Source organism: Salminus brasiliensis, chromosome 3, assembly GCF_030463535.1.
Source record: "Salminus brasiliensis chromosome 3, fSalBra1.hap2, whole genome shotgun sequence".
Taxonomy (NCBI): domain Eukaryota; kingdom Metazoa; phylum Chordata; class Actinopteri; order Characiformes; family Bryconidae; genus Salminus; species Salminus brasiliensis.
Window position 1 is genome coordinate 34,312,978 of NC_132880.1, and position 25,544 is coordinate 34,338,521.

General features: G+C 42.0%; 1 protein-coding gene across 11 annotated transcripts in view; it reads right to left on the bottom strand.

The window, feature by feature from the left end:
- Positions 1–25,544, bottom strand: part of adgrb2 (adhesion G protein-coupled receptor B2) — a 362,907-nt gene that overhangs the window by 256,862 nt on the left and 80,501 nt on the right. For all 11 annotated transcript variants that reach the window (XM_072675953.1, XM_072675952.1, XM_072675949.1 and 8 more), the window contains exon 2: positions 14,768–15,596. In XM_072675953.1, the coding sequence (XP_072532054.1) occupies positions 14,768–15,581 (814 nt within the window). In that variant the 5' untranslated portion in view covers positions 15,582–15,596. The remainder of the gene's footprint in view (positions 1–14,767; positions 15,597–25,544) is intronic.

Below are 25,544 nucleotides of genomic sequence, written 5' to 3' on the forward strand. Positions count from 1 at the left end.
TCCAGATGGGGAAGCTTAGAGATACTCAGAATAAGGTCAAATAACCAACTGATGTTTGTAGATTCTTTCAAGCAGATGATGGCATTACAGTCACAGATTTGCCAGCAGCACTTACCAAACAAATATTGATAAGAAATTATACTTATGTCTAAGAGGGTATGAAAATCAGGCACACAAACTTAAGGCAGTGGTATTTGGGGTTTAAAGCAGCATAAAAGAATATGTGAAAGGAAGCTGTTCCAATGCCATATTGAAAATGGACGACAGTTTATGCACTCCAGGCTAGTGATGCACCGATCATGAATTTTTATGGCAGATTCTGATGTCTTCACAGCCAAATTGCAAATTTTGCTGATCGCAGTGTTCTGGGCTGTTTTATTAATGAACGTATTAATCTTTTTTGGCAACACACAACAAAGATAAATAATATGAGAAACCCCCCCCCCTCCCCAGTTCATTTTTTGAAGATACAGACATGCTACAAATTACAGATATGCTTCATTTTAGAACTTAGAACTTAGAGAAGTATATATTTACAGATGACCTGCAATATAAACATAGTTCTTTTAGCCTTTAACAAGTCCCAGCAACTTTCGAACAGAAGTCTGTTTCTGACAGTTTCATAAACGTCTTGTTATGTTAGTCTGGGTGTTTCCAGTCCTGGATTTTGTAATCACGCAAATTTAAGGGAATGGTTGATGTAACTGATTGGCCGCATAGTGTCACACCTTCCAAGGACTACACAGTCCAGCACTGTAAAATGGATTCAATGTAAAGATTTGAAGATCTGTGTTCTAGCAGGTTGTAGAAACACTAACAAATACCAGAAAGCCCTTCTCAGAGGTGTTATAGGGCTTTCGAATGAATAACAGGGATATACATCTCATTTTGGCTAATTGTACTAATTTAACAGTTACATAATCCAGTATTACGTGAAAGCAAGCATGTTTTGCATTTGCACCTCCGTCTCCCTCTTTTTCTGCCTGCATTAACTACATAAGTGCCACTGACCAATGAGGGTCCTAGCTGGGAAGGATTGGGAAGGAGTCTACAATCCTTTAAAAGCTGGAACTAAAATAGCAGACAGGAGAAAGCTGCTGTCATATAGTTTGTGCTGTGTGTTGTAGCTACTTTAGTCTGAGTGTTGTACCAGCACATTTCCTAGCTCTGTTTGACTAGTATAGCCTAATTTAGTTTTGAGTTGCCTCTCTTGTGTTGGAGAGTGCTTAGGTTTGGGTAATTTACCATTACACTCTTAAATCATTTTTACAGGAGGCATTCTTTATTGTGTAGTGAGTGTGTATATGTAAAATGTGCCAGCACTAATTCTTTTTACAGAAGGTTTGATTGTGCCACCTGGGGTTTCAAAGAGATATGATTCCCTTCAAAGAGATATGACAAGAGGGTGGGCACCACCACACGTGCATTGGATTAGTTGTCAGGGACATTTGGAGTAGTTAGCTTTTAGTAGTTAGTCTTATTTACTATTTTAGTAAGAACACTGTGTAGGAAAGTGTGGATCTGCTTTCTTCTAGAGTACCACCATTTTGATTCTCCCAGTGTGGTACTTGTTTGTCTAGAAGTCGTAAAATGGTGCTCTTGTTAAAGCTCATGCCTGTTTCTCACTCCTTTGCTATGTCTTCATTTGCACAAACAGGTTACATGTTGCTCCCATGGCACCCTAGACTAAAGATGGGATCATAAAATGCCATACTGTAACTCCAGTTTTATCAGAAAGTAGCAATGGTTGAATGTTCTCATTTGATGGATGTCAATAGTGGGACCCAAAGGCCTCTACATGGTTTGTTTCTCCACATTTTGTCAGGGCTAAGCACTGCCCTGGGCTTATAGGCATAGATATATATGTTCTGGAGGGTATTCTGCAGAGCCTTTGGAGAAAGCTTTAAAGATTTTTGCTTGGGAATAAAGTTACATTTGGAGTTAAAGATCACTGGAAGTCTATGGTCATGTTACTCTAAGGCAGAGGTCTGTATATGGATCTGGATATGTTTTCAGCATGATTGGTTTCCTGCAGTATGAATGGATAAAAACCCACTCGTCCCAATCACATTCAAATCACATTAGTATGTGACTTTAAATGTGACTGACGTTTTGGGCATGTGACTGGTCACTTTACAGTTCTTCTCCTTGTCCCTTGTCCAAACAACGCGTTTTAGTTAGCACCAACTGAAATAGCTTTGGACAGACATAATGAATTTGCTCTTTGTGGGTAGGATAGCTTGTCTGTTTGGATGGAAGCCTTGACAATATTTTTTTTTCCAAGGGTCTCTGCATTAGCCTGCAAATTCTACAATGATATTGTATGCCTACATATCAATATGCATCACAATTGAAGACTGAAGCAATATGATTTATCATGCATGCCCAGCTGAAAATGGATAAGTTCAGTTTCATGTGTAAAATCCTTGTTGCCAGGTCTCATGTTCCCTTAGAATGTTGGGGGATCCAGCAGCATACCCCTTTCTCCCAAGGTTGCCTGTGTGTGCATGTATTTGTGGCGCATCACTGCATGGAGGGACAACTTTCAGTGCGCTGCAGTGGCGCAATGTGACTTTAATGATTAACGATAGTCCTCTGTTGGACCTCTCTCACAGCCCAAACCACTGTCATCATCCTTCTGAAAATAGACAAAGTGCTGCGCCACGTTTAATGACAACCTCTTCTGATCGATGCTCCACTCACACTCCGAAACAAATCACGAGACGGTCTATTTAAACAGACAGCTTAGCCACATGGGGAGGAGGTTCTTTGGGGCTGGGGTTTGAAGCGTTGGACAGCTTTCTCCTTCTCTCTGTCTCTATCGGCTCTGTGTGGAGACTGTGATAGGCATCCACCTCAGTAGCTGGAGGGAAAGCTGCCTATAGCAGGACCTCGGGGTGGGAGGTAAGAGCAGCAACAGAAACGCAGAGAGCTGTGATGTTTATTTCAATGCGCCGTACAGCCGCCGCACCAGAAGCGTCTGGATAGGCCCTGGCAGCTTTAAGGTCCCTTGAAGTCCATAGATGCCTCGAACCAGGGAAAAGTTCAATAGAGACTCAACGTGTTTCCACCATATCTAAGAACAGTGAGAAGCCACAGCCTATGGAGATGAAAGTCCCTGAGATACAGATGAGCAAGGCCTGTAACCACAACTAGGCGGCCCTGAGCCTTGCTGGCTGAGTAAACTCTGCACACCCGTTTGAGTTAGCAGTCAGGCATCGCCCTGCGGATTGATGCGCTCATGTTGACGCCGCTCTGGCTGACTGACAGCACGGCATACACACATCACACGTATGGGCCGCGGGAAAACACTAGCGAATAAAGCAAATGAGGGCTTGTCGCTGCGGCAACGCTTTGACGAGGCTTGACAGTGGCAGGCGTTTGAATGGCAGACTGCTTTACGCCTCTGAGTCATGCAATATCCCATGCATGTGAGCTTGCTTCATTACTGCTGAACACCGTGCTCAGATGCTGTTGTGGTTTCCATATAATTTGGACATTCTTTTACATTTACTATTATTTATTAGGGTGGATGCATTCTTACATACTCAGAACTGGCATTCAACAACTGCTCAAATCTAGTAGCATTTTAGGTCGTTAGTTTTGTGGTTCTCCCCAAAAAAGAATCGATAGATCCCTTTGAACATGTCCAAAACAGTGTATGATTTATGTGCAGCATCAGTCTTTTCCACTGCCAGTGTATATTCTTATACACTATAACTAGCTTGGTATTTAGTGTACTATTTAATTTGCTATACCATATGTAGCCGAAGAATCCAGGGAACCTCTGCCACAGAGCTACAGTTTGTATATATACACTGTCTATCCACCTTACTCCACCAAGAGTTTGTTTTTCCTGCCTTGGTGTTAGAATTTTCAGTCTTTCCGTATCAGATGGATTGATGTCATAACATATTCAATATGTTATGTATTCAACTCTACTCTGTGCTCTACTGCTGTGGATGCTGATCATCCAGTTGCCAGCTATGCCAACCCAACATTCCAACTGGCTATTTAATGTTATTTAGAGCTATTTAGAGCATAGCTAACTAGCTTTCCAACACAACACAATACGATACGAGTGTTGTGGGGCACCATGTAATTTATATCCACTGCCTTCCAAAGAAGAAGAGGACCTGCGTCTATGGTTGAAGGTGCTAAATTTAACATTGAACATCCACTCAAACATTCAGACGTCTGTTCTTGCCATTTCGTAGAGAGGAAATTCACGAGTTGGATGCTTGTGAGCCTGTCAGGCAAAGCGATAGGTTAAGAGCTAACTTAGCTAGCCAGGAGCCTTACAAGAACCCTTTACGTATGTTTCATCAGAGCTTCATAACCGAGCCATTTCTCCGTCTGAGGATGTTCTGGTGTTAGTTTCCCCTCCACAAAATGGTAAGAGCAGACGTATTGACGTTTGGGTGGATGGTTGAAATTGAGTGTCTTCAACCATAGGTCCTCTTCTTTGGAAGGTTAATTATTTATATGGTGCTCCACAACACTCCTTTTTGTGTTGTGTTCATAACACTTTTATGCAAGTGAAATTATCCTCTTCTTCCAAGTATTGTCACCCTCTAACTAGGCATATTGTTTAATGGAAAATAAGATGAATACATTTTTTGTGTCCAGTCAGTAAAGCAATCTTTAACTACACAAATAATAATAATAATGTAGTCTCCAGATTTTGGAGACTACCATATAAAACATAATATTCAGCTCCTTAAAATCAAAATGACAAAATGTTCACATCACTGAACCTTAATGTGGATGACTGTAACTTAATTTACATGCATATTAGTGGTAGACTGCTAGCCTAAGCTATTATCATGAAAGCAGCATGGTTTGATTGCCACAGTCTGACTAAGGTCCCAGTCCACCTAAGCTTAGCCTGATTAAAACACGTGGTCCAGGTCAATTCGGGCTATTCAATATCAGCTTGCAGCTTCTTAGTAACACGTGTGATGCATTTGATAAACATTGACACAGAAACAAACAAGTCACAAAAAGTGAAAGAGCTGTGAAGATGAAGAGATGTCCTTTATGTTAAACATATTGTTAAAACATTTACATGAAAGGGTGAAAACACTGGTGTGCAGGTGAACAGGACTATAAATGGATGTGTCTTGTATACAACTCTAGAAAACTGAATGTTTCTGCAGTTCCGTTTCTTTGTTTGGACCAAAACGACTAACAGAATACTTAGGAACCAAGTCAGGCTATTGTGTGCATGTATACACAGTTAGTGAGGGTCTTTTTGGAGGGAGGGAGGGGGGGGGGGGGGAGAGAAAAGAGTAAAAAGTTGTTAGACAGAAAAGTAGAGAAGGGAACAGTGATCTGATGAATGTGCTGTACATCTTCACAGGGGATCCAGTGAATACAACCTAAAAAGCACACTGCATCCAAAATAACATTCTCCTCCCAGCACACCCTCCTCAGGGTGTGCCCTATCTCCATGGACCTTTATCAGGAGAACCCTTCACAACACAGCTGTCATATCAGCCCCTGGACGCTCACGGCAGGGGTCAGCCATGCAATTAAGGCTTCCTCAACATTCGGCATTCCTGAAAGTCATCTGAAAGAGGGAAGAGTAGAAATGTAAAAATAAAGGATGAGAAACGGAGCTTGGCTTGTTCCTCGTGAGAGAGAGCGAAATTGTTCTGGGGTCTTTTCTTTTCTCCAAGGACTACCTGCAGTTCCTCGGCGTCTGAGAAGCTGCTTTTTCCACATGCGCACGCTGTTGGTTTCGAGCTGTTTTGTATGGATGGAGTGCATTTGTCAATGCCAGATTACTACAGGCTGCACAATGAGGTGGAATTATACCCCTGTCTCTCAGCACACAGTCAATGAGGCCAGCTGAGGGGAAAAAAGGAGCACAATACCAGACTATTAATGCAGGAGATTTCACAGCCGAGATTTCAAGAGGGCCAGCGTAATAGAACAAAACCTTCAATGTTTGATCTGTGAATTAGCACAATAAGCTGAAAGATGAGCCTCGCTCAATGTGGGTCACACAAGCAGACATCTCAACACTCCTCAAGTGAGATGTTTGCTCACCTATATTTGCGCAGTCTCCTAATAGGCTGCACTGCTAATAATTAATGCAAAATGGTGAGCTGATCACTTCCCTCACGCTATAATCTGATGAAGGTCTGTCTTTGTGACCCACGTTGAACAAGGCTCATCTTTCAGCTTGTTGTGTTAATTCACAGATCAAACATGGAAGGTTTTGGTTTATTACACTGGCCCTCAAAATGGAGAGGTGACCATTTTCCTCATGCTATAAATTGATGAAGAAGAGTGCTTATGTATGCTGCCATTTATATTTACACAGATCACAGGTTTTTACGTTGCCCATCAAAAGTCATGAAGACATGAAGCCTCTTCTAAATTGTCTTTGGTGTAATTAATTAGTATGTTTGTATTGTTGTGCTTGCATTAATTTAGTATATTCATTTTTACCCAATTTTCCTCAACATTCTCATTATTATTCTCCACCTATCACATGTAATGCTCCCGACACTGGCAGGGTGAGGGTTGACACATGTCTCCTTCATCTCTGCTTCTTATTGAACCGTCACTAAAGGGCAATCTGCACAGTCAGAGGAAAGCTCCAGGTATCCTGATAGCATGGGCTAGCAGATTCCCATGCCAGCTCTGATGCACTGGCTAGCAGATGCCTGTGCCAGCCAGCATCACATTAAGTGATGTGGGGAGAGAGGGTGAGCCATCTACAGCCAATTGTGCTCTCTCAGGCTCTGGCTGCTGATGGCAGGCAGCATGATCTGGGATTGGAACCAGCAATGGCAGTGCCTTAGTCCGCTGGATTAAGTGCTATTCACTTTTACTGTTAATAGAAGTGTAAGTAGAAGATGCCCTGATCTGACCTAAAGGCATAAAGTGAAAGATGAAACATGCTTGACAATATTTTAATCAAAATTAGTGTGCTTTTTTTTTAGTACAAACCTAGACTGGAAAAGAAATAAAGAGATTCTGAAAAACCAACTAAACTTTCCAAGAGAATTGCTCGTAATATCGCAAGGAAGGCAAATCAAAACCCATGTTTAAAAGCAAAAGACCTTTTTTTGGGGGCCCTCACAGTCCCCTGACCTAAACATTTTTGAAAATCTATGGATAAACAAAAAAGCAGTGCACAAAGATGGCCCAGGACTCTCGCAGAACTAGATCCCATTGGCAAACAAGAATAGGTAAAAATCCCACAAACAAGAATGAAAAGATTCTTAACTGGCTACAAAAAGCTGTGACACTTTCCAAAGTAGGTGTTACTGAGTACCGATCATGCTGGCTGCCCATCCTTCTGCCTCAAGCATTTTTATCAAGTTAAACCTGTTCGAGAGTTATGCAGCCTGAAATACAGTAGTTAGTAGGACATTAATTAGAGTGAAAGTCCAGCATTATCAAGAGACTTCAAAAGTAGACAAGGTGTTCTCAAAGTTTTGATGGGCACTGTACATAACAGCTGTTTGAAATTCTGCCTTGACTAGCTAATGTGCACAGTGCACACACACAAATCATGTGCTCCAGTGGGCCTTGGTGGTCACAAAACCGAGTGGCATATGACACGCCTCAAAAGGCCTTGATGGAAATGGAAAATGGAGAGGACAGAACAAGTTAGCCAAGCTTAGCTTGACAGAACCTCACTGCCGCATGTAACAGACAGCAACTGTGACCCCGATCCAAACCTGTGAGTTCTCGCGGTGCGGGGGATTAAGCTGTGGAGAGGAAGCCAGAGAGTGTGTGGACCGTCTCTGCACTCGGTTCAGAGAGCTGCCCCCCTCCTTCCTACGCTCCCAATGCTTCTTGAGCAACTGAACCAGAACTGAGGCCAGCGATCCATCCATCACAGTGACACATCCCTTGCTCACAACACGCTGACAACACCACAACTAGAGTCACTGCACTTCTGCATTTGCTAAATAGTATCAAAATATATACACACACTCTCGCATACATACTATGGCTGCGCAATATCGTATATCACTCTTGAGTCATTATGGCTCCAGTGAACTTAGCAGTGCTGATATTGCAGACATAAGCAATATGCATACGAGGGTTCTATGTTCACTTGGCTTTCTGACCAATTGTATATGATAACTGGGCTGGTTTGGAGATGAATGAAGGTTTGCAATCCAACACACTTAATGTAAGAAATGTAGGCCAATCCTTAAAATGAATTATTTATTGTTTTTTTTTCTTCATAAATCTAATCAATGAGAAGCAAACAAAGTCCTTCAGAGTGGTTTAATGTGAAATAGTTCTTTGTCGAGAAACCTAGATTCCTTCCTATTGATGGTGACAGGAACCAGGGCATGTGATGTTTGCACAAATATAACCATTCTTATTTTACTATTCAAAACTACCAGTGAAACTACAGTATACAATGATGCAATGAAAAGTGTCCTCTAAGTGCTATTTTGTCTTACAACACCCTGCATGTATTAATCTGACATAAATACACTATGTCCAAATGTTTGTGGACACCCCATCTAATGATAATGAAAAATAGAAGTGTATTCCAAGTAGTTTAAAGCATTTCTATTGGTCTATTCATCCACAATTATTCACAAAGCTACAGAGCAGCTACAGTGTTTAGAGCAACTACAGGGTTCAAACGAAAACGAAAAACGGACAGAGATACATAGCTTTCATTGGACAGCAGCGAAATGCAAACAAACCCAGCTTGTCTAGTCCCAGGAAAAAAGCATGGCCAATAGAATAGGACTCACTAGAGCAACTAAACATGGTCCTACTTGCACCATGTCTAATGCCATGCATGGAGCATTGAGCTGTGGAGCAGAGAAAGTGCAGTAATTTTTTTTTTTTTTTTTTTTTTATACCCTTGATGTCCAAGTGTCCCAATAATTGTGTCAATATTCTGTATATTGTAAAACAAGAATGAAATCTTTATGAATAAGTAAGTGTAAGTTTCTATAAGACAGTAAGTGTCTCTGATGCTGCCAATTTTACATACCCCTCTGTTTACATCTTTAGCGATTTAATTATGCAGATTAAGTGTGATGTTTCCTACTGTGTTTACATTTATATTTGCAATGTATTACAAGCACAATATGGAGCAATATAATTGCAATATGCTATTTAATCTATATATGAATGCAGATGAACATATTGTTTTACTTCTTCTTCTAAACAAGAACATTTTGGGGGGTTTATGTGTGGGGTTTTTTATTATTATTATAAATTATGAAATATTTATTGCAAAAATGCAGTAACCCCCCCCCATTCAAAAAAACAACAACAAAACATTAAGCCCTAATGCTCATCATGCACACAACATGCTCTAATGCATAACCATAATATCGTTTTAGTAGGGCCTGATATCAACCAGTATCTTGTAAATGAGACCAAAGACTCTGAATTGCTGCCTGGGTATTTCTACTCTACATTAATTTCATTTGGCATCAGCGTACAGAAACCAAAGGACTAACTAAACCTGAAAGGCAGTCTTGGCACAAACACAGGCACAGGACCATATTTATTATTCAGACAGGCCCAGGTTCTATTGATTGCAGAAGTGCAGTCCAAATTGAGAGTGAGATAGAAGGCGTCTAAGTGTGAGGGTGCATTTAGAAGTACATCAAACCCATCTTTTTGTGCCCGTAATTGCATGGCACTGTCTGTGCCACAGGCTCTCTCAAACTGATCCGCAGTCAAGGTGTCAGCCATTTTGAAGTAATATGAGTGGGCAAATTAATTAGGGCTCTGCGGAGAAGAGAAAGCTCCGCCTGGGAGAAGACCCACCGCAGCCATTAGAATCTTTAAAGACAAAAAGAGGATGATTGCAAGAAATGATACCAGGTGCAAACTCTTTTCTGCTGCTGTCAAACGAGCATTCATTGTATATTTCAGTGCCACGAGCCAGTGAGTTGAACAAAATGGATCTACTTTTACATTAAGACAACTACCTTGGACTTGAACCAAGATTCAATTTGCATTTTAAAATGTCATTTTAGCTGTAAATGCCATGAGTGCATTCATGATAGCACACCGGGGGAAAGAAGGCTTTTTCTAGGCTTTTGATAATTACAAGTGGACGCGCGTACAAGCATGTGCCTTAATACAATACAATCTCAAGGTCAGATCCCTTTGATGTGAGATGCACATATGCAAATAACCAGACATGACATTCAGGCAAATCAAACAGTTATGCAAGTCTTTCATTTGTGTCTGTAGAAGATCTGCATGTTCAGCTTGCGTTCCTACTTTCATAATCATTGCACAAAGACAGTACCATGGCTTAATTTATGCTTTAAAAAAGGCAGATTCAGAACCTACCTGATTGGATACCCAGCTAATATGCTTATCTGGGGCTCACATGGGTGGAACATGGGCTAGGTGGGTTCCAGGTGGGGCATGGTCCTGGAGTAGGTTTGTCTATGTGTTCTTACTGGGACCCAGTTGAGCTTCCCAAAAGGGCCCCATCATTACAGCCCATCCTAATCTCACATGGGTCCCATCTAGGCCCATGTTTTTTACCCATCCTGGTCCCATCACCATATGTTGGGCTAACAGGGAACCCATGGACTACATTTTCTAGCTCTCAGTTTGGCTAACCGTACACATAGGCATGTTATCTGGGATCTGCCACTGTTGTAGTGGGCTTAGTCGTGTTACATATTAAACACATTTAAGCCGAATAGTATTTTGTAGAAGCACCTCAAGGTGTGTATGCACACAGTTTAACTACAGCAGCAGTGGTGGTCTTTATCTTGCTCTACTGAGAGAGAATGAACTGAGAGTTCACAAAGGCAGAGAATGTGTAGGAGTCTTCACTAGCATTTCAGCAGAGGAAGGCCTGAATCAAGGCATGAACAGCCTCTGTGTATCCTCATGTTTGAACACAAGAGACACAAGCGAGATAAAATAATTGTCTTTCAGGGTTTTATTTGTTAGAAGAATGCCTTGACCTTACCATGACCTCTACCAAGGACAGATACTTTGTGGATCTCCATACTGGGATCATACTGTGCATGCATGGGATCATACATTACAATCTCATGAAAGTACAATTTTCAATTATCATACTCAGACATATTTCAGACTGAAAATAACATGTATTCATAATACCTAGTGTCACGTCATAGGTTGAGGGTGCAAGGATACAGTATATTTTATGTAAGTTATAAATGAATAATTCTCATTTTATGTCAAATAAACTGTAGAGTCTGGGTTTTTCTTTTTCTTATCATCATCATCCAATGTTCCTCTTTTTCTTCCAATTTGGTAGTGACTAACAGCCCACCTGTTCATAATTCTAGCAATGCTCTCGACACCAGGAGGGTAAGGACTTAACATGTCTCCTCCAAAACATGCAAAGCCAGCCACTGCCTCTTTTAGAACTGTCCACGATGTGGCATTGCCAGGAAGCCAACACACCTGTAGGAAAGCAACGAGTCTCCAGCGCACCTATAGTGCTAAGGTGGTAGCACAAAACTGTAAGGTCAGGCTTGAAATGTAATGATATGAAGATACTTCATGTTCTGGGATGGGTGAGATTGGAATGCCACTCTAAACTCCAGTAACCACAAACACATATGAACATCAACAAGTCTACATTTCACCTCACCTGGCTGTCATTTCACATAAATAAGTTGGAGACTTCTAATAGGCTTTCTAACTGCTTTCCCAGTTGCTCAGTACCCTTCACTCATACTCTTATATCTTTCTAAAACAAAGAAACCAGATCAACAAGGACACACGGTACAGGGAAGGAGGTTTTACTGAAGAATCATGAAGGGCTTCAATAATATAATCAGTGATTCACAAGCTCAGAATAAAGTCATATGAAGATCTAACTGCTTTTGCCTACAAGCAAATGGTTCAGAAGCATCATCAACATATCCCACTCACCAGTTAGCCTCTGCCTGTGTTGACTCTGGAAAAAAATCAAAAAGTTGAGACATGGAATGCCTCGGCTACCTTGGAACAACAGAAGGCAAACAGCAGCAGACTCGCTCAGCATCATAAAGGTAACACACATTATTTATTTCTTTTCTTCCATTCAGAGTTTGAAACATGAGTTTGCGGTTTGTGGATTTTATCCTTTTCTGTAAACACGTTCTCAAAGGAATGCACACTTGGGATTTGTGAGCGGCATTCAGTGGTTCAGTGGCTTGTCACTGCACAGGCTTTTAGTGTGAGAACTTGCTTCCTGATCAAGAGACAACTGTTCTGACAAGCAGCAGGGTGCAAATTTGTGGGCCTGAAAAGTGTTAACTAATTATTCAAATTAAGTCTCTGAAGCATTTGCCCATAACTGAATCTGATCCTAAAGTGTAGGATGGTGGCGACAGAAATTTCAGGGTTCAAGAAAAACAGTTCTCTGGTTTACAGATCACTGCAAACGGATAAATACTTCAGCAAAAAGCAAGAGTGCGAATGCTTCCAAAGCATTTATTCCAAGCCAAAACCTACTCCAACAGCTTCCATAGCCAGACTGCCTTTGCTCCTCCAACATTAAAAGGCGAAGAGACCTTGGTTTGAGTTTGAATGCTCTGTATTTGGCTGCCACATATTCACGGCAAAGTGAATTTTTATTTAAATGATTTGAAATTACTGAGCAGCCTGGCTGGCTGGCTTTGCCAACTATTCCAGGGTGGGCTAATTAGGCAAAATATGCCAATATATGCCCAATACAATCTCAAAACACTAAACTCATCAAACTTGGATGCTTTCTTGAGTCAGGAAACGTCAGCTGTGGGATTTGGGACGTTGCATGTGCAGCTTTTGTGAAGAGAGGAGATGGCCGCGGCTCAGTGACATCAACACTGACACCACCAGCACATACGCACACGAAATCAGTGGGCGAAACTGAGAGAAACACTGCAGCAGGCCAAACCAAGCTGTATGAAAAGTGCATGTGCCTGTGCCTGTGTGTGTATGAGTGTGTGTGTGCATGCATGTGTGATTTTTGATAATAAGCCTTATCAGTGTTGTCGATCGTCTGCATCAGCCGATAACCTGGCTGTCGGCATGGCGACAGGGGCGGATTAGACGCTGTGAAACGGACCCGGGCTGATGTGACCCGATTAAGGGCAGGCTTTGAATATCTGATTTAAATATCTGATTCTCGTTAGGTGACATCAGTCAATGTGGCCCAAAGCCTCTGCAGCCCTGCTCTCGCATGTCAGACTTGGACCTCACCACTGGACCTCATTGCAGCCTCCAGTCCAACTTTGGCATGCCGCCTCAAGCCGAGCACAACCTTATCTGCAGCTGAAATGCACATCGAACAACAAAAGCTACATTCGCAAGTCAGTAGTACTGGCTCAGGCTATCAGAAACAGTTTTCTCTCTGAGCTCACGTGTGTAAAACAGAAGCCAAACGACCACACATGGTAAGAGATAGTAAGAGCACAGCCAGAAAACATAGCCAGGCTTGAACCGGGGGTGGGGGGGATTGGGGGGTATGTTTAAAAATTACATCAAACACACAACTTCTGATTAACACTTTATAGACACGTTCTCTGACCTGAAATTGTTTGATTATTTTCCCCCAGCTCTCTTTCATAATCCTGTTCGCCTTTGTTATGAGAGACCAGTGATATGTAAGTCCAAAAAATAAGTTGGTATCAAGCTGTGACCAAAACTGCTTGTGATCCAAAGACTTCAGAAAGGCAACAGAAGGCCGGCAAAGCAAAAAAGCCAACAAAAGTTAGCCTGCCACACCAACACTGAGAAAGCAATTTAATAATAATAAAAAAAAAACATGAAGCATTGTTTATCTTTCAATATCAATCATTTTTAATAGGGATGTCCCAATCTGATCCAGTGGATCGGGATCAGAGCTGATCCAGGCATATTGTAATGGATCGGGTATTGGCTATTTTAATCCCAACCCTGAGTCTTTGTTTTAACCACAGTGTTCAGCTTGCCATCTGGTGTCCTCAAGGCACCATTAAAGGACACTACAGCCCAGTCAGCAGCACTTAGGAGTGTTCTCAGAAGGTAAACAGAAGATTTTAGAGTCTGCAGTGTGTAACTATTTTACAGTGGAACATGAAAAGAGACCATAATATCTGAACCTTTATAAAACTATTGCGGTAATGCTCTGTTTTACAGATGGGAGAACCGCACGTCTTTCTTTGTTTTTAAACCAGCACTAATAAGCACATTCAGAACGGAGTGGAAGCTAATGCTAATGCACACATGCTTAAGAAATCCCAAATCACAGGACATTCATAGAGTATAAACCAGTTGTTTCACATTAGTAGACCAACAACAACAGATATCAGTCCAGAGTGTGCACTGTGTTAAAGAAACTGGGAGCTCAATGGTCAGGAAACAATATTAAACGCACTATAAAAGTCATGTCATATAAAACAGGATGTCTCACTATAGAAAGTGTGATTATACTTCAGTGTTTATTAGCAATACGTTATCTAAACTGTGTGGCTATATTATTCATACAAACATAAAGATCGGATCAGTATCGACCAATGCTCAGCATTAAAAGACTCTAATCAGATCAGATCGGGGGACAAACTAACTTGATCGGGACATCCCTATTTTTTATACACAGTACCCTCTAAACGGCAAAGTGTAAAGCTATTCATCAAAGCAGTGAATGTGTATTTGTTTAAAAAATGCTGCACATTTCAGGGAGCCACATTGCCCTGCACTCCATCTGAGTTTAGAAAATCAAACTAGTTCCACACTACAGAGGACGTACAGGGGACACCAACCAAAGATGGCTCCCAGCAGCAGCGTGAGTAAGACTAACTTGGCTTACCTTGCCGTACGTCCCTGGGCGCTATGGCAATGGCATTCTTGGAATGCAGCTGGGTGACGCAGCAGTCGTCTGGCGGAGGCAGCAGCACGCTAGAGCTGGGGTCCAGAGAGCGGTTGTGGGGGGTGGCAGGCAGCAGTGGGACAGGCGGGCCGGCATTGGGACACACGCAGCCTGTCTGGGTGATGCTGCAGCCCACACTGTCCCGGCTAGAACCCCAACCGGAGCGCAGGCATTCCTCAAACCAGCGGCACAGCACTCCACAGGTGAACTGGCTGGAGTTCTCATTGTTGATCAGCAGCACTTCCACTAGTCTAAAGTCCAAGGTCTCAGTGGACAGAGGCACCTTTGCCTCTGACAACCTCTCCTCACCTTCGTCAGAGTCTCGGCTTGAGTGAGCGCCCAGGCACAGCTGCACAAAGTTCTTGTCGAACTGCAAGAAAGTGTGAGGGCCGGGCACCAGGCACAGCTCCACGGCCTCCGGGTCCAGGGGTTGCTGAGGCGGGCCACACGTTTGGTTGGCCAGGTAGTGGTCCAGAGGCAGGACAAGTGGAGAGAAGGCCAGGCACACTCCAGCGTGGCGATTGAAGCGGAAGTAGAGAGAGTACTTGGTGGGGTCAGGGTTCTCCACTGTCCAGGAGCAGCCAGAGGCCAGGGCCAGGGGGCTTGGGAAGAGGTCCCTGAGCGAGAAGGAGCCGTACAAGACCCCCGCCACCAGAGAGGAGCAGGGGGTGCCCTGGCCCAGTGGCTCCGCAGCCCAGGCCAGCGCGAGAAGGGACGACAGCACAGACAGGCAGAGCTGACCAGCAGTGTTCATCCTATGTCATTTGTCCTGCAGAGAAAGAAGAAAAAGCTGAATGGTTAAAGGGTTTCTTTATGGGTGTTTTATTTATTTTTGCTATCCAAACAAAGAATTTTTGAAATATGATAATGAAATGAAAAATAAGGTTTAACTTCTTTCTGCGGGCCTTTTCTGCTATTTTATCCCCTTTTCTCTATTAAAAACTTCACACCTCACTGATGTTGCTGCATGTACTTATCATGTACTTAGCAAACAATTTAAACATATTTCTTGTTTTGTTAATGTCAGAAGTAGGAACATTCTAAATAAGAAAACACACCCACATACACATTAATATATATATATATATATATATATATATATATATATATATATATATATATATACACATACACATTACATCTACAGGATGCTTTTATGATATCCCAGTCTAAATCTATAAGCACTATTATGGACGCAGTTCCCCTTAGAACAGCTTTCACGCCTCTGGAAAGGCTTTCTACACAGGAAGTTTTGCTCATTTATCCTGAGATGCATTTGTGAGGTCAAACAGCAATGTTGGAAAAGAGGGCCTAGCTCACAATCTCCATTCTTGATCATTCCAAAAGTGTATGATGAGGCTCTGTTTGGGCCAGTCATGTCTTTCTACATTAAACTGCTGGAATAAAAAAAGGCCTCCCCACAAAGTTAGAAGCCTCTGGGGAACCCAAAACATGAAGCAGGTCTTATATCATAAATGTCTTTCCTTTAGGCGTGCAGCAAGAATAAGAGGTCATTTGTCATTTGGGTTGATTTTGTGCTTTATCTTTGTGTTTTAGGTATACAGTAGCTTGCAAAAGTTTGAGCCCCCCTCATTCCACTGTATGATGTACTGTACAGTTAAGTAAGCAGATGAGCTTAACCTTCAAAATGCATACATTTAAAGATGTAACATTCTTTTCAATATGTTAAATGATTAAGGAGTAAAAAAAAAAGATATACTGTACAAAAGAAATTTTAAGGTTCAAAGAACTTAATTAGCTTGTTAAGGCTATGGTTTGTGTACAGTCATCATTAAGAAAGGCCAAGTGATGCAAATTACAAAACTCTCTGGAGCACACAAACATATTGGCACCATGTTTAAGGTAAAGGTAAAGGTAAATGTGTACAGTGACAAATGTGTCCTCCACATTTAACCCATTTGTGGTAGTGAACACACACACACACACACACACACACACACACACACACACACACTAGTAAACTAGGGGCAATGAGTACACACACACCCAGAGCGGTGGGCAGCCAACTCCAGTGCCCGGGGAGGGTAAAGGGCCTTGCTCAAGCTAGGTGTAATAGCTAATGCTAGGTGTGGGCTATAGGGGTATTAAAGACCCCAACACTGTGCTGGAGCACAGTTCTCTGGTATGATGGTGCCCCACTCAATACTTTTGTGATGAGTTGAGAGTTTAGGATGAGGTGGGATGGTGATCTTCTTTGGACAGTAGAGACAGTTACTCTGACAAAAGCAGAATAAGCTCTCTTTAATATCCTTGATTTTAGAAGAAACAATGATTAAGCAGGTGCCCATCTCAACAGTTGGATTAAAACTGTGTTCTTGACAGTCATTACAGTATTAAAAACATGATACTGCGACACTCTGATATATCAATCATTTTTAAACTCTTACAATCAGCAGACATGGGTCTCTCTACGCAGCTGCTAAGTTCTCCGAAAAATAAAATAATCTATGCCCACAAAGCAGGAGAAGGCTTTATGAAGATTGTAAGTATGAGTGGTTTTAGGTCAATGTTTCCTAAGTTGGTAATGTAATTAAGAAATTGCAGTTAACAGGAACATGGTAAAGGCCTGAAAGACCACTCAAAACCACTGTTTGACTGCAAAAGACCTTCAAGACGTTTTAGCAGCCCCTGAAGTGATGATACAGGGTTTTACTGTGCTGTGAAATCAGCCTAAATATCACCTTCATGGAAGAGTCATCAGAAGAAAACTTTTCCTGCATCTTCATTCTGCTAATCCCGGGGCAGATAGGGTAGAGAAGGCCAGGAGCTCTCTTGTGTGGCAATTAAAGTGGAAGTAGAGGGAATACTTGGCGGAGTTGGGTAGAGTTGAGTTTTTAAACAACTGTTTAAACTGTTGCGCTTCTCCAATACCTTCATTTTATCACAACACCCTTCTTATAATTCATTTCCAGTCAAAATGGCCATTAAGTATTCTGAGGCCTTTCTGGCACATTTTTAAGAGTGTAGGCAGAGCATAAATTCACACACCAGCTTTTAGCCTATACGTGTATTAGACACTTTGGGAAACATGACAGCGTAATCCCTTTTTTGAAATAATACCGTTATGACGCCTTGCAGCAAAATGTCTTAACTTTTCCTAAACCAAGAGGAAGGCACAAGTTTCAGAGCCCGAAAACTAAGACGGGATAGAAAGTTTGGAAACTTTGTTACTTGAGTATCTGATTCATTAAGAGATTTACATTGCTAATCCTCCTTAATCTGTCCTGTGGAGAGACACAGGGAAACGCTTTGTTTAATATTAATTTCGTGAGTAAACAGCCTCGTGGCCAGACGGAGGGGGTTGTGAAAACAGGGAAGAAAGAAAATGCTGGGGAAGAGCAAGGATAAGCAGAGAAAGACAGAGAGGAAGAGCGTGTGGGAGGGAGATGTGTGTCACAAATCTGGCCACTTTAGTGCTTTGACAGTGTTAATGAAGCAGAGAGTTTTTTCTGTAAATCAGCCTCCTCTCTCTCTCTCCATCTCTCTCTCTCTCTCCCTCTCTCTCCGTTCTTGACTGCCAGACGGCTCCCCCCACCATCCATTCATTTTCCCCCAGCTGCATGCCCGGTCCTAATTCAGCTCCTACGCCTCTGCTTTCACTCTTCATTCAGCCTCGACGCACACCCGCGCCAGCCTCTCTGCCTTAATTACATATGGCCACTAAGCTGCATTAGCAGGCCCCAAGCCTCTGTGTCAGCTTCAGCGCCACATCCTTCTATTTCTCTCCATCTCTCTGTCACTTCGTGCCATTTTTCACCTTCCCTAGCTTTCCATATGTCCCTCCCTGGATCGATAGATGGATGTGCGTGACTTAGATTTTTTTTTTCCTCCCCCCACTCTCCTCTAGCTTGTTTGTCATTCTGCCTCACCCGCCCTCTCTTTTTCTCCCTCTCAATCACTCTCGTGCTGTGACTGCTGCTGCTGCCGACACCGTCTCCTCCCTACTTCTCTCTCTCTGTTTCCTGCTCTCCCTCGTTCTCTCCATCTTCTCTCTGTACTTTCTCTCTGCAGCCTGGCAAATCGGCCTGTAGCTGTGGATCTTTATATGTGAGGGTCGAAGACCTATGCACTTTGGCAACTGCCATGCACATGCATGAGTGCAGAAACACACACATACATACACACACTTATTCAAGACTTGTTTGAACTGCCTAAAAGGGGAGGAAACATGAATTAACCTCATTTCAGTTTTAAACGTTCCAGCTTTTTAACATATGTCTGAACAGAATCAAGTTCAAGGCACAAGTAGCAGGAAAGAATTAACATTTAAATGATTCAGCATCCAAAGTGAAAAGCAACACGAAGTGGCACGCACTGTATTATTATAAATAGCCAAAATATCCCTAAAGCCTCCTACCAGCATACAGTAGGTGGGCTGGAATTAGAGGCTGTCACTGGTGACAGTCAATTTGTGTTGTGAATACAGAGTGGAGAGATTTTTTTTTTTTAAAAGAGGCCTATAAACACAAAGTGCTTGGAGTAGAGGCATTTTGTCATGCGAATGCTCAGTTTCCAGCTCCAGCTTATTGAGTGCCTTGATTGAGAGCCATTTGGTAATTCCAACAGTAACTTCAAAAACGTTGCAGACTAAATAGATTGGAGCTTAAAAGGTGCGGCAATCAAAAAATACACAAAATGACCGCATGAAAGGGTACTTACTTATTCTGCAATTCACTCTTCATTCACATGATGATTGAGACTGCTTAAGGTGCAGAGCCAACTGCCAAACAGGTTTCAATACCAGTTGTGCCATATAGCATCTATGAGCTGCCAGGAGAATGCTAACTACCTCCTGTTATTCTCACAGGCAGGGTCTCTCTCAGCTCATCGTGAAGCAACAAGGCCTCTCAGAATTAATCAACATAATGAATAAACCATACCATAAACAATCATTTTAAAAAAGGGCATGGTGGCACCACATTGGCTTATACAAGACAATCCATTTGCACAGAGAAGGGGGACGGCACTGGAAAATAAGCAGGGAAAAAAGGTCTTTGCAAAAAAAAGGAGTTTTAAGAGCATGATCAAATGAAATAAAGAAAATAGGACTCATAACAACAGTGCAAAATGCGGTAGACCACCAAAACTGCCTGCAATCAAATAGACTGCTCTTTCATCTTAGTGAGAGGGGAAAAAATCAAGCTCCACTCTCTCTTCACATCCAAGGGTGTTTCTGTCCATCTCTCCACTGTGAGAAAACAACTCAACACTGTGAGTCTGACAAGATGTGGAACTGATCAAGAAGCTTTCACTGAGAAAAGCAATCAGACAAAAAAATGAAGGACATTTTCAAATTAAACCACTGAAGCTGTCGGTGCTCTCAGAACAATGGACTGATCACCCCAGAAACCCCAGGCCTCAACATCATTAAACATGTTTACATAGTAAGAAGCAGAAATCGCTCCTGATTTCTATGACTGAACTTTGCAGGTTTGTAAAAAAAGAAAATGAAAGAATGGAAGATATTAAACAAGGAGAGGGTGGATGCACCAAATACTGAAACATCTGATAGTAGACATAACTGCTGATGTTTCTGTGTATTTCTGTGTAGTGTACTGTAATGTATTTTTGACTGTAAATTAAATAAATAAAAGTTGACTGACCACACAATCCACAAAGAGTGTTTCCTATTCACAATGGGAGACAACAACGAACGTATGAATCATTACATTACGCAGTACCACATTAAAGCAACTATACGCACACGGCTAGCTCATAAAGAACAAAGAAACTGTCCATCATGGAGAAACAGGCCTATCGTTAATGCTATAGAGGTGTTTCCAGACACAGCGTCTGAGGAAAATAAATGCACTGCACTAGAAAAATTGAGCTATAATCAAAGAGAGGACTGGAGCAGAGATGGAGGGATGGCTTTTGATTGTTCGACTTTTGAGGAACAGCAATTGTCCCTGATCTCTGGCACATTTAATTGGCTGTGGAGTTGGAGGTGAGAGTACAAATGCCTGTTAGTTAATGAGGACCATTTTGGATCTAGAGTGGCACAGGCAGCTACAAGGCTGTTTGTATATTACTCACAATGTAACATCATGAGAGTGCGACAACTGACCAATTAACAGTCAGGTCTCAAAGAGGTGAGAAAGCACCTTTTACTGAAGGGCTTGAAGTTCAAACCTCCTGGTGGTTGCACAACCCTTTGTAATACCACTATAACTCTTTGTACCTCCCAAAAGTTACTGAGCAGAACATATTATGGGACAGTGGTGGCTCAGCAGTTAGAGCACTGGGCTATTCATGGAAGGGCTGTGGGTTTGATACCCAGGCTCGGCAAGCTGCCACTGTTAAGCCCTTGAGCAAGGCCCTTAACCCTCCCTGCTTCCCGGGCACCGCAGAGTTGACTGCCCACAGTTCTGGGCACATGTGGGTTTGCTCACTATTGTGTATGTGTGTTTTCACTGCACGGCTGGGTTAAATGTGGAGGTCAAATCCCTTGCTCCCTTGTCTTGAGAAAGGCATGTTATCTCTTTTTTACAAATACATAAGTAGACTCTTGATGAATCTCACACACAACCTGAGAAGAGTTGTTCCATAAAACCAGCAGCAGATTCCAAGCAGCAGTCACTACGTGTGTAAATATGATGTGATAGGCTGTGTTGTGCATAAGGCTCCTTATGCCTATTTGTATCCAAACCAGTCCACTTGTGGTCTGACTTGAGTAGATCTATTGTATGTTTAAGGCAGCACTGCATCCTTGGAGATAATGGAGGACTTGCTAGCTAACCGAGGCCAAAGCGAGGAAGCTCTTCAGTGGGATCAAAGGGCCAGCAGTGGGCTCTCCAATCAGCTTGTGCAACACAGTAATGACCCTTCAAACGCACTAGAAGAGCACACTGAATACACATGGACAACCAAGTCAGGTTAAGGGCATAGGCAGTGTCCTCGGGAGCCACGCCAAGAGGTCCACATGAGGCTCCAAATGAGTTTAGCACGTACTCACTAAGTGCCACTATACATACTTGATCAGAACGAGCTTTAAAAAAAGATGAAGAGTTGAATGTACATGTCATAGTTACTTTTTATCCCCTATCAAGTGGCAACACTGCCCGACTTTGCTGCCAAGTGTGAAAATCACCTAATTTAGCCTACTTTTACACTTTTAACCCATGTCCATAAACCAGAATTCATAGTATAGACCCCCTTTCCTCTGCATAGTTAAAGAAGGACTACAGCAAATCAATCAACTTTTGAGAGTGTGTGTATGAGTGAAGAGCTTCACATACAGCTAGAGACCCATTTTTCGGCTCATTCAACATTCAGTAAACGCTCTCTAAATAAACAGTCTCTGCAGTCTGTGCTATTAAGCCAACTCACTATTGATTTGTTTAGATTAGCCCCTAGCTTTAGGTGGTCAAGCAGTAATGTCATGTCGTACTGCAGATTACTGCAGAAAATTGGGTGTTGTGTGGGGAACATCAAATGTTTCTACATTACTGACAAACATGCTTTTTCTGTCTTTTCCTAGCTGGTAATAGCGTGCTATTTGCAGGCAAACTTACCTGCTGTATTAACACGACTCATCCTTTCATTTCGGTTGAATGAGCTTGTTTTTGTTTTCTCTGTGAAAACTGTAATTTTCCAAATTGCATGCCTACCCTGTAAATGGTGCCATAAACTGCCTACTCTACACTGCAGTCCCAGTGAAGTCATCACCATCACCATTTTTTTCAAGCAAATCTCATCAATTACATATGTTTGATTAAATAAGGCTCTGTGTTTGAAAAAGGTTGAACTAATGCAATGCCAGCCCAAACCGACAAACACCAACACACTTAAATGCTGTATGTGACTGCTTTAAAGAGCATTGCCAGCAGCCTTTTAGCTCCGGCTCCTTCCCCCCTGCTTTTTTTCAGGGTTCTGCAGGATTGGCCGCTGGTCATTGTGTCGTAGCTGGGTCCTTTTACGAAAAGATGCTACCCAAACAGAGCTATAATGTGTGTTACATGTTTTTAACACACCCAGATCCCCTCAGTAAGGGTTTTTTAATGACCACAGTAACATTAAGCGCATTTAATGACCACATTAACAGCTGGAGTTAGCCAATAGCCTAGTGCATAGTCAGGCTTGATTGGCACATTTCCGCCTCCTCTCGCATTGCTTTCTCTGCACACAGTTTGACTGAGAGTGGGAATTGTGGCTGATTTCTCAGTTTTAGCAGGGTCTGGCAGAGGAAAGACTGAGGAAAGACTGTGCAGAGCAGTGTGCCACAGCCAGTTTTGGGAAATGCTTCCCTAGCTAAAGGCAAATGTAAAAGCACTATGTGCACAGGGCATGTAGAGGGCGGGCTCAGTGTTTTTGAATAGTATTCTACAATATTTATACTGTCTTACAATGTTCTCACCAAACAGTATTCTACAATGTTCACACTGTCCTACAATGTTCTTACCAAACAATATTCTACAATATTCACACTGTCCTACAATGTTCTCACCAAACAGTATTCTACAATATTTACACTGTCTTACAATGTTCTCACCAAACAGTATTCCACAATATTCACACTGTTCCTGCAATGTTCTCACCAAACAATATTCTACAATATTCACACTGTCTTACAATGTTCTCACCAAACAGTATTCCACAATATTCACACTGTTCCTGCAATGTTCTCACCAAACAGTATTCTACAATATTTACACTGTCTTACAATGTTCTTACCAAACAGTATTTTACAATATTCACACTGTTCCTGCAATGTTCTCACCAAACAGTATTCTACAATATTCACACTGTTCCTGCAATGTTCTCACCAAACAGTATTCTACAATATTCACACTGTTCCTGCAATGTTCTCACCAAACAGTATTCTACAATATTCACACTGTTCCTGCAATGTTCTCACCAAACAGTATTTTACAATATTCACACTGTCTTACAATGTTCTCACCAAACAGTATTTTACAATATTCACACTGTCCTACAATGTTCTTACCAAACAGTATTTTACAATATTCACACTGTCCTACAATGTTCTTACCAAACAGTATTTTACAATATTCACACTGTCCTACAATGTTCTTACCAAACAGTATTTTACTATATTCACACTGTCTTACAATGTTCTCATCAAACAATATTCTACATTGTTTACACTGTCCTACAATGTTCTCACCAAACAGTATTCTACAATATTTACACTGTCCTACAATGTTCTCACCAAACACACTGGTTTGTCTCATGTATTGATCCTTAAAAAAAATTCTACAACAACTGCAAACATTACAATGTTGGGGTTTGTTGGACCTTCATGCTATGGCCTTTAGTGTCCAAGTTTAAGGTCATTGCGAATGGTTGGGGATTTGGCCTGCTTAAGCATTTTATTCTGGGTTAGTGAGTGTATAGTGACTGTTCTATCAAAATGTTGACCCACTTCAGCAGTTTGGGTATAAAGCCTTTAGCAGAAAGCAGTGAGCAGAAAAAAAAGGAATGGTTCCGCTTCGCAAATCAGGACACCCAGAGAGAGAGTTGACCCCCCTGTACCACCCCCCCTCCATGTTTCATCAGGAGCCCTCTGCACTGCTGAGGAATGGGATTAGGGATTAGGAATAGCACTTTGCTCCTGGGTGACATCTGACCAAACCCTGCATGAAAATGTCCAATGGCACTAGAGGATGTCCCATATGAGAGGAAGCTCAATAGGTTCATTTGCAGTTAGCAAGGTCACACAGACCCACACTGGAAGACTAAATTACATTTTTGAGAGTGCACATGGAGTGTTCAGGGCTATTTTGCCTCTACCCCTCAGGCCCAGCTGGTGAAGAGTGGGCTGAAGATGGCAAGCATTGAGGCCATCCTCAATCGACATGCTTACTCTGCCCATTAGACCTGCCATGCTTTGCCCATTGATTTATTCATTCGCACTGCGGGGGGCTAATAAGCGGGAAAGCATAGGGAACAGAGTTTAATTTTCCAGGGACAAAGGAGACATTGAGGCAATTACAGGCAGCCGAAAATACAAGGAGGACTGCAATCCTGAAGGTTAGTAATTTTCACCAAAAGACAAAAGAAAGAAAGATGAAACTATGGCATCCACTATACATACTACAACGGAAAGGAATACCTATCATCTCGGTTGTACATTACAGGTATAAAACTTTAAACTTAATAATGTATTCAAGAACTATTAAAGAACTTAATTAATCTTAAATAAGTTTCTGCTTGTCCTGGTCAAGTTTGTGGTGGGTTTAGTGTCTGCCCGAAAATATTGGGCAACCAGTCCATTGCAGAGTACCACACATCCATTCAACTCACACATTTACACCTGAGGAAAATCTACCATAGCCAGTTCACCCATAGCACCAGAGCACCTGGAGGAAACACATGGACAATGGAAGAAAACACCACACAACTCCTCACAGACAGTGACCAGAGAGAAGATCGAACTCACAACCCCAGGCTCCTCGAACTGTGCGGCACACATCCCACCAAGCCACCTGATTTAATACAATAAACAGCTATTCGATTAAACAACTCAATTTGAGTCAGCAATTTAAGCTCTGCAAACAGTTGTGTTTGGGTTCACTGTAGCCTCTTTCATCCTTCACCATCACCTCTACAGTATTATGCTAACTAGGTGAATTAAAAATCAGTGACCAGAGTTTAAGTTTAGAAATTAACATGCTGAAAAGGTCTTGACACTTGACACTTGATTTTGGAGAATTAGAAAATACATTGATTTTGT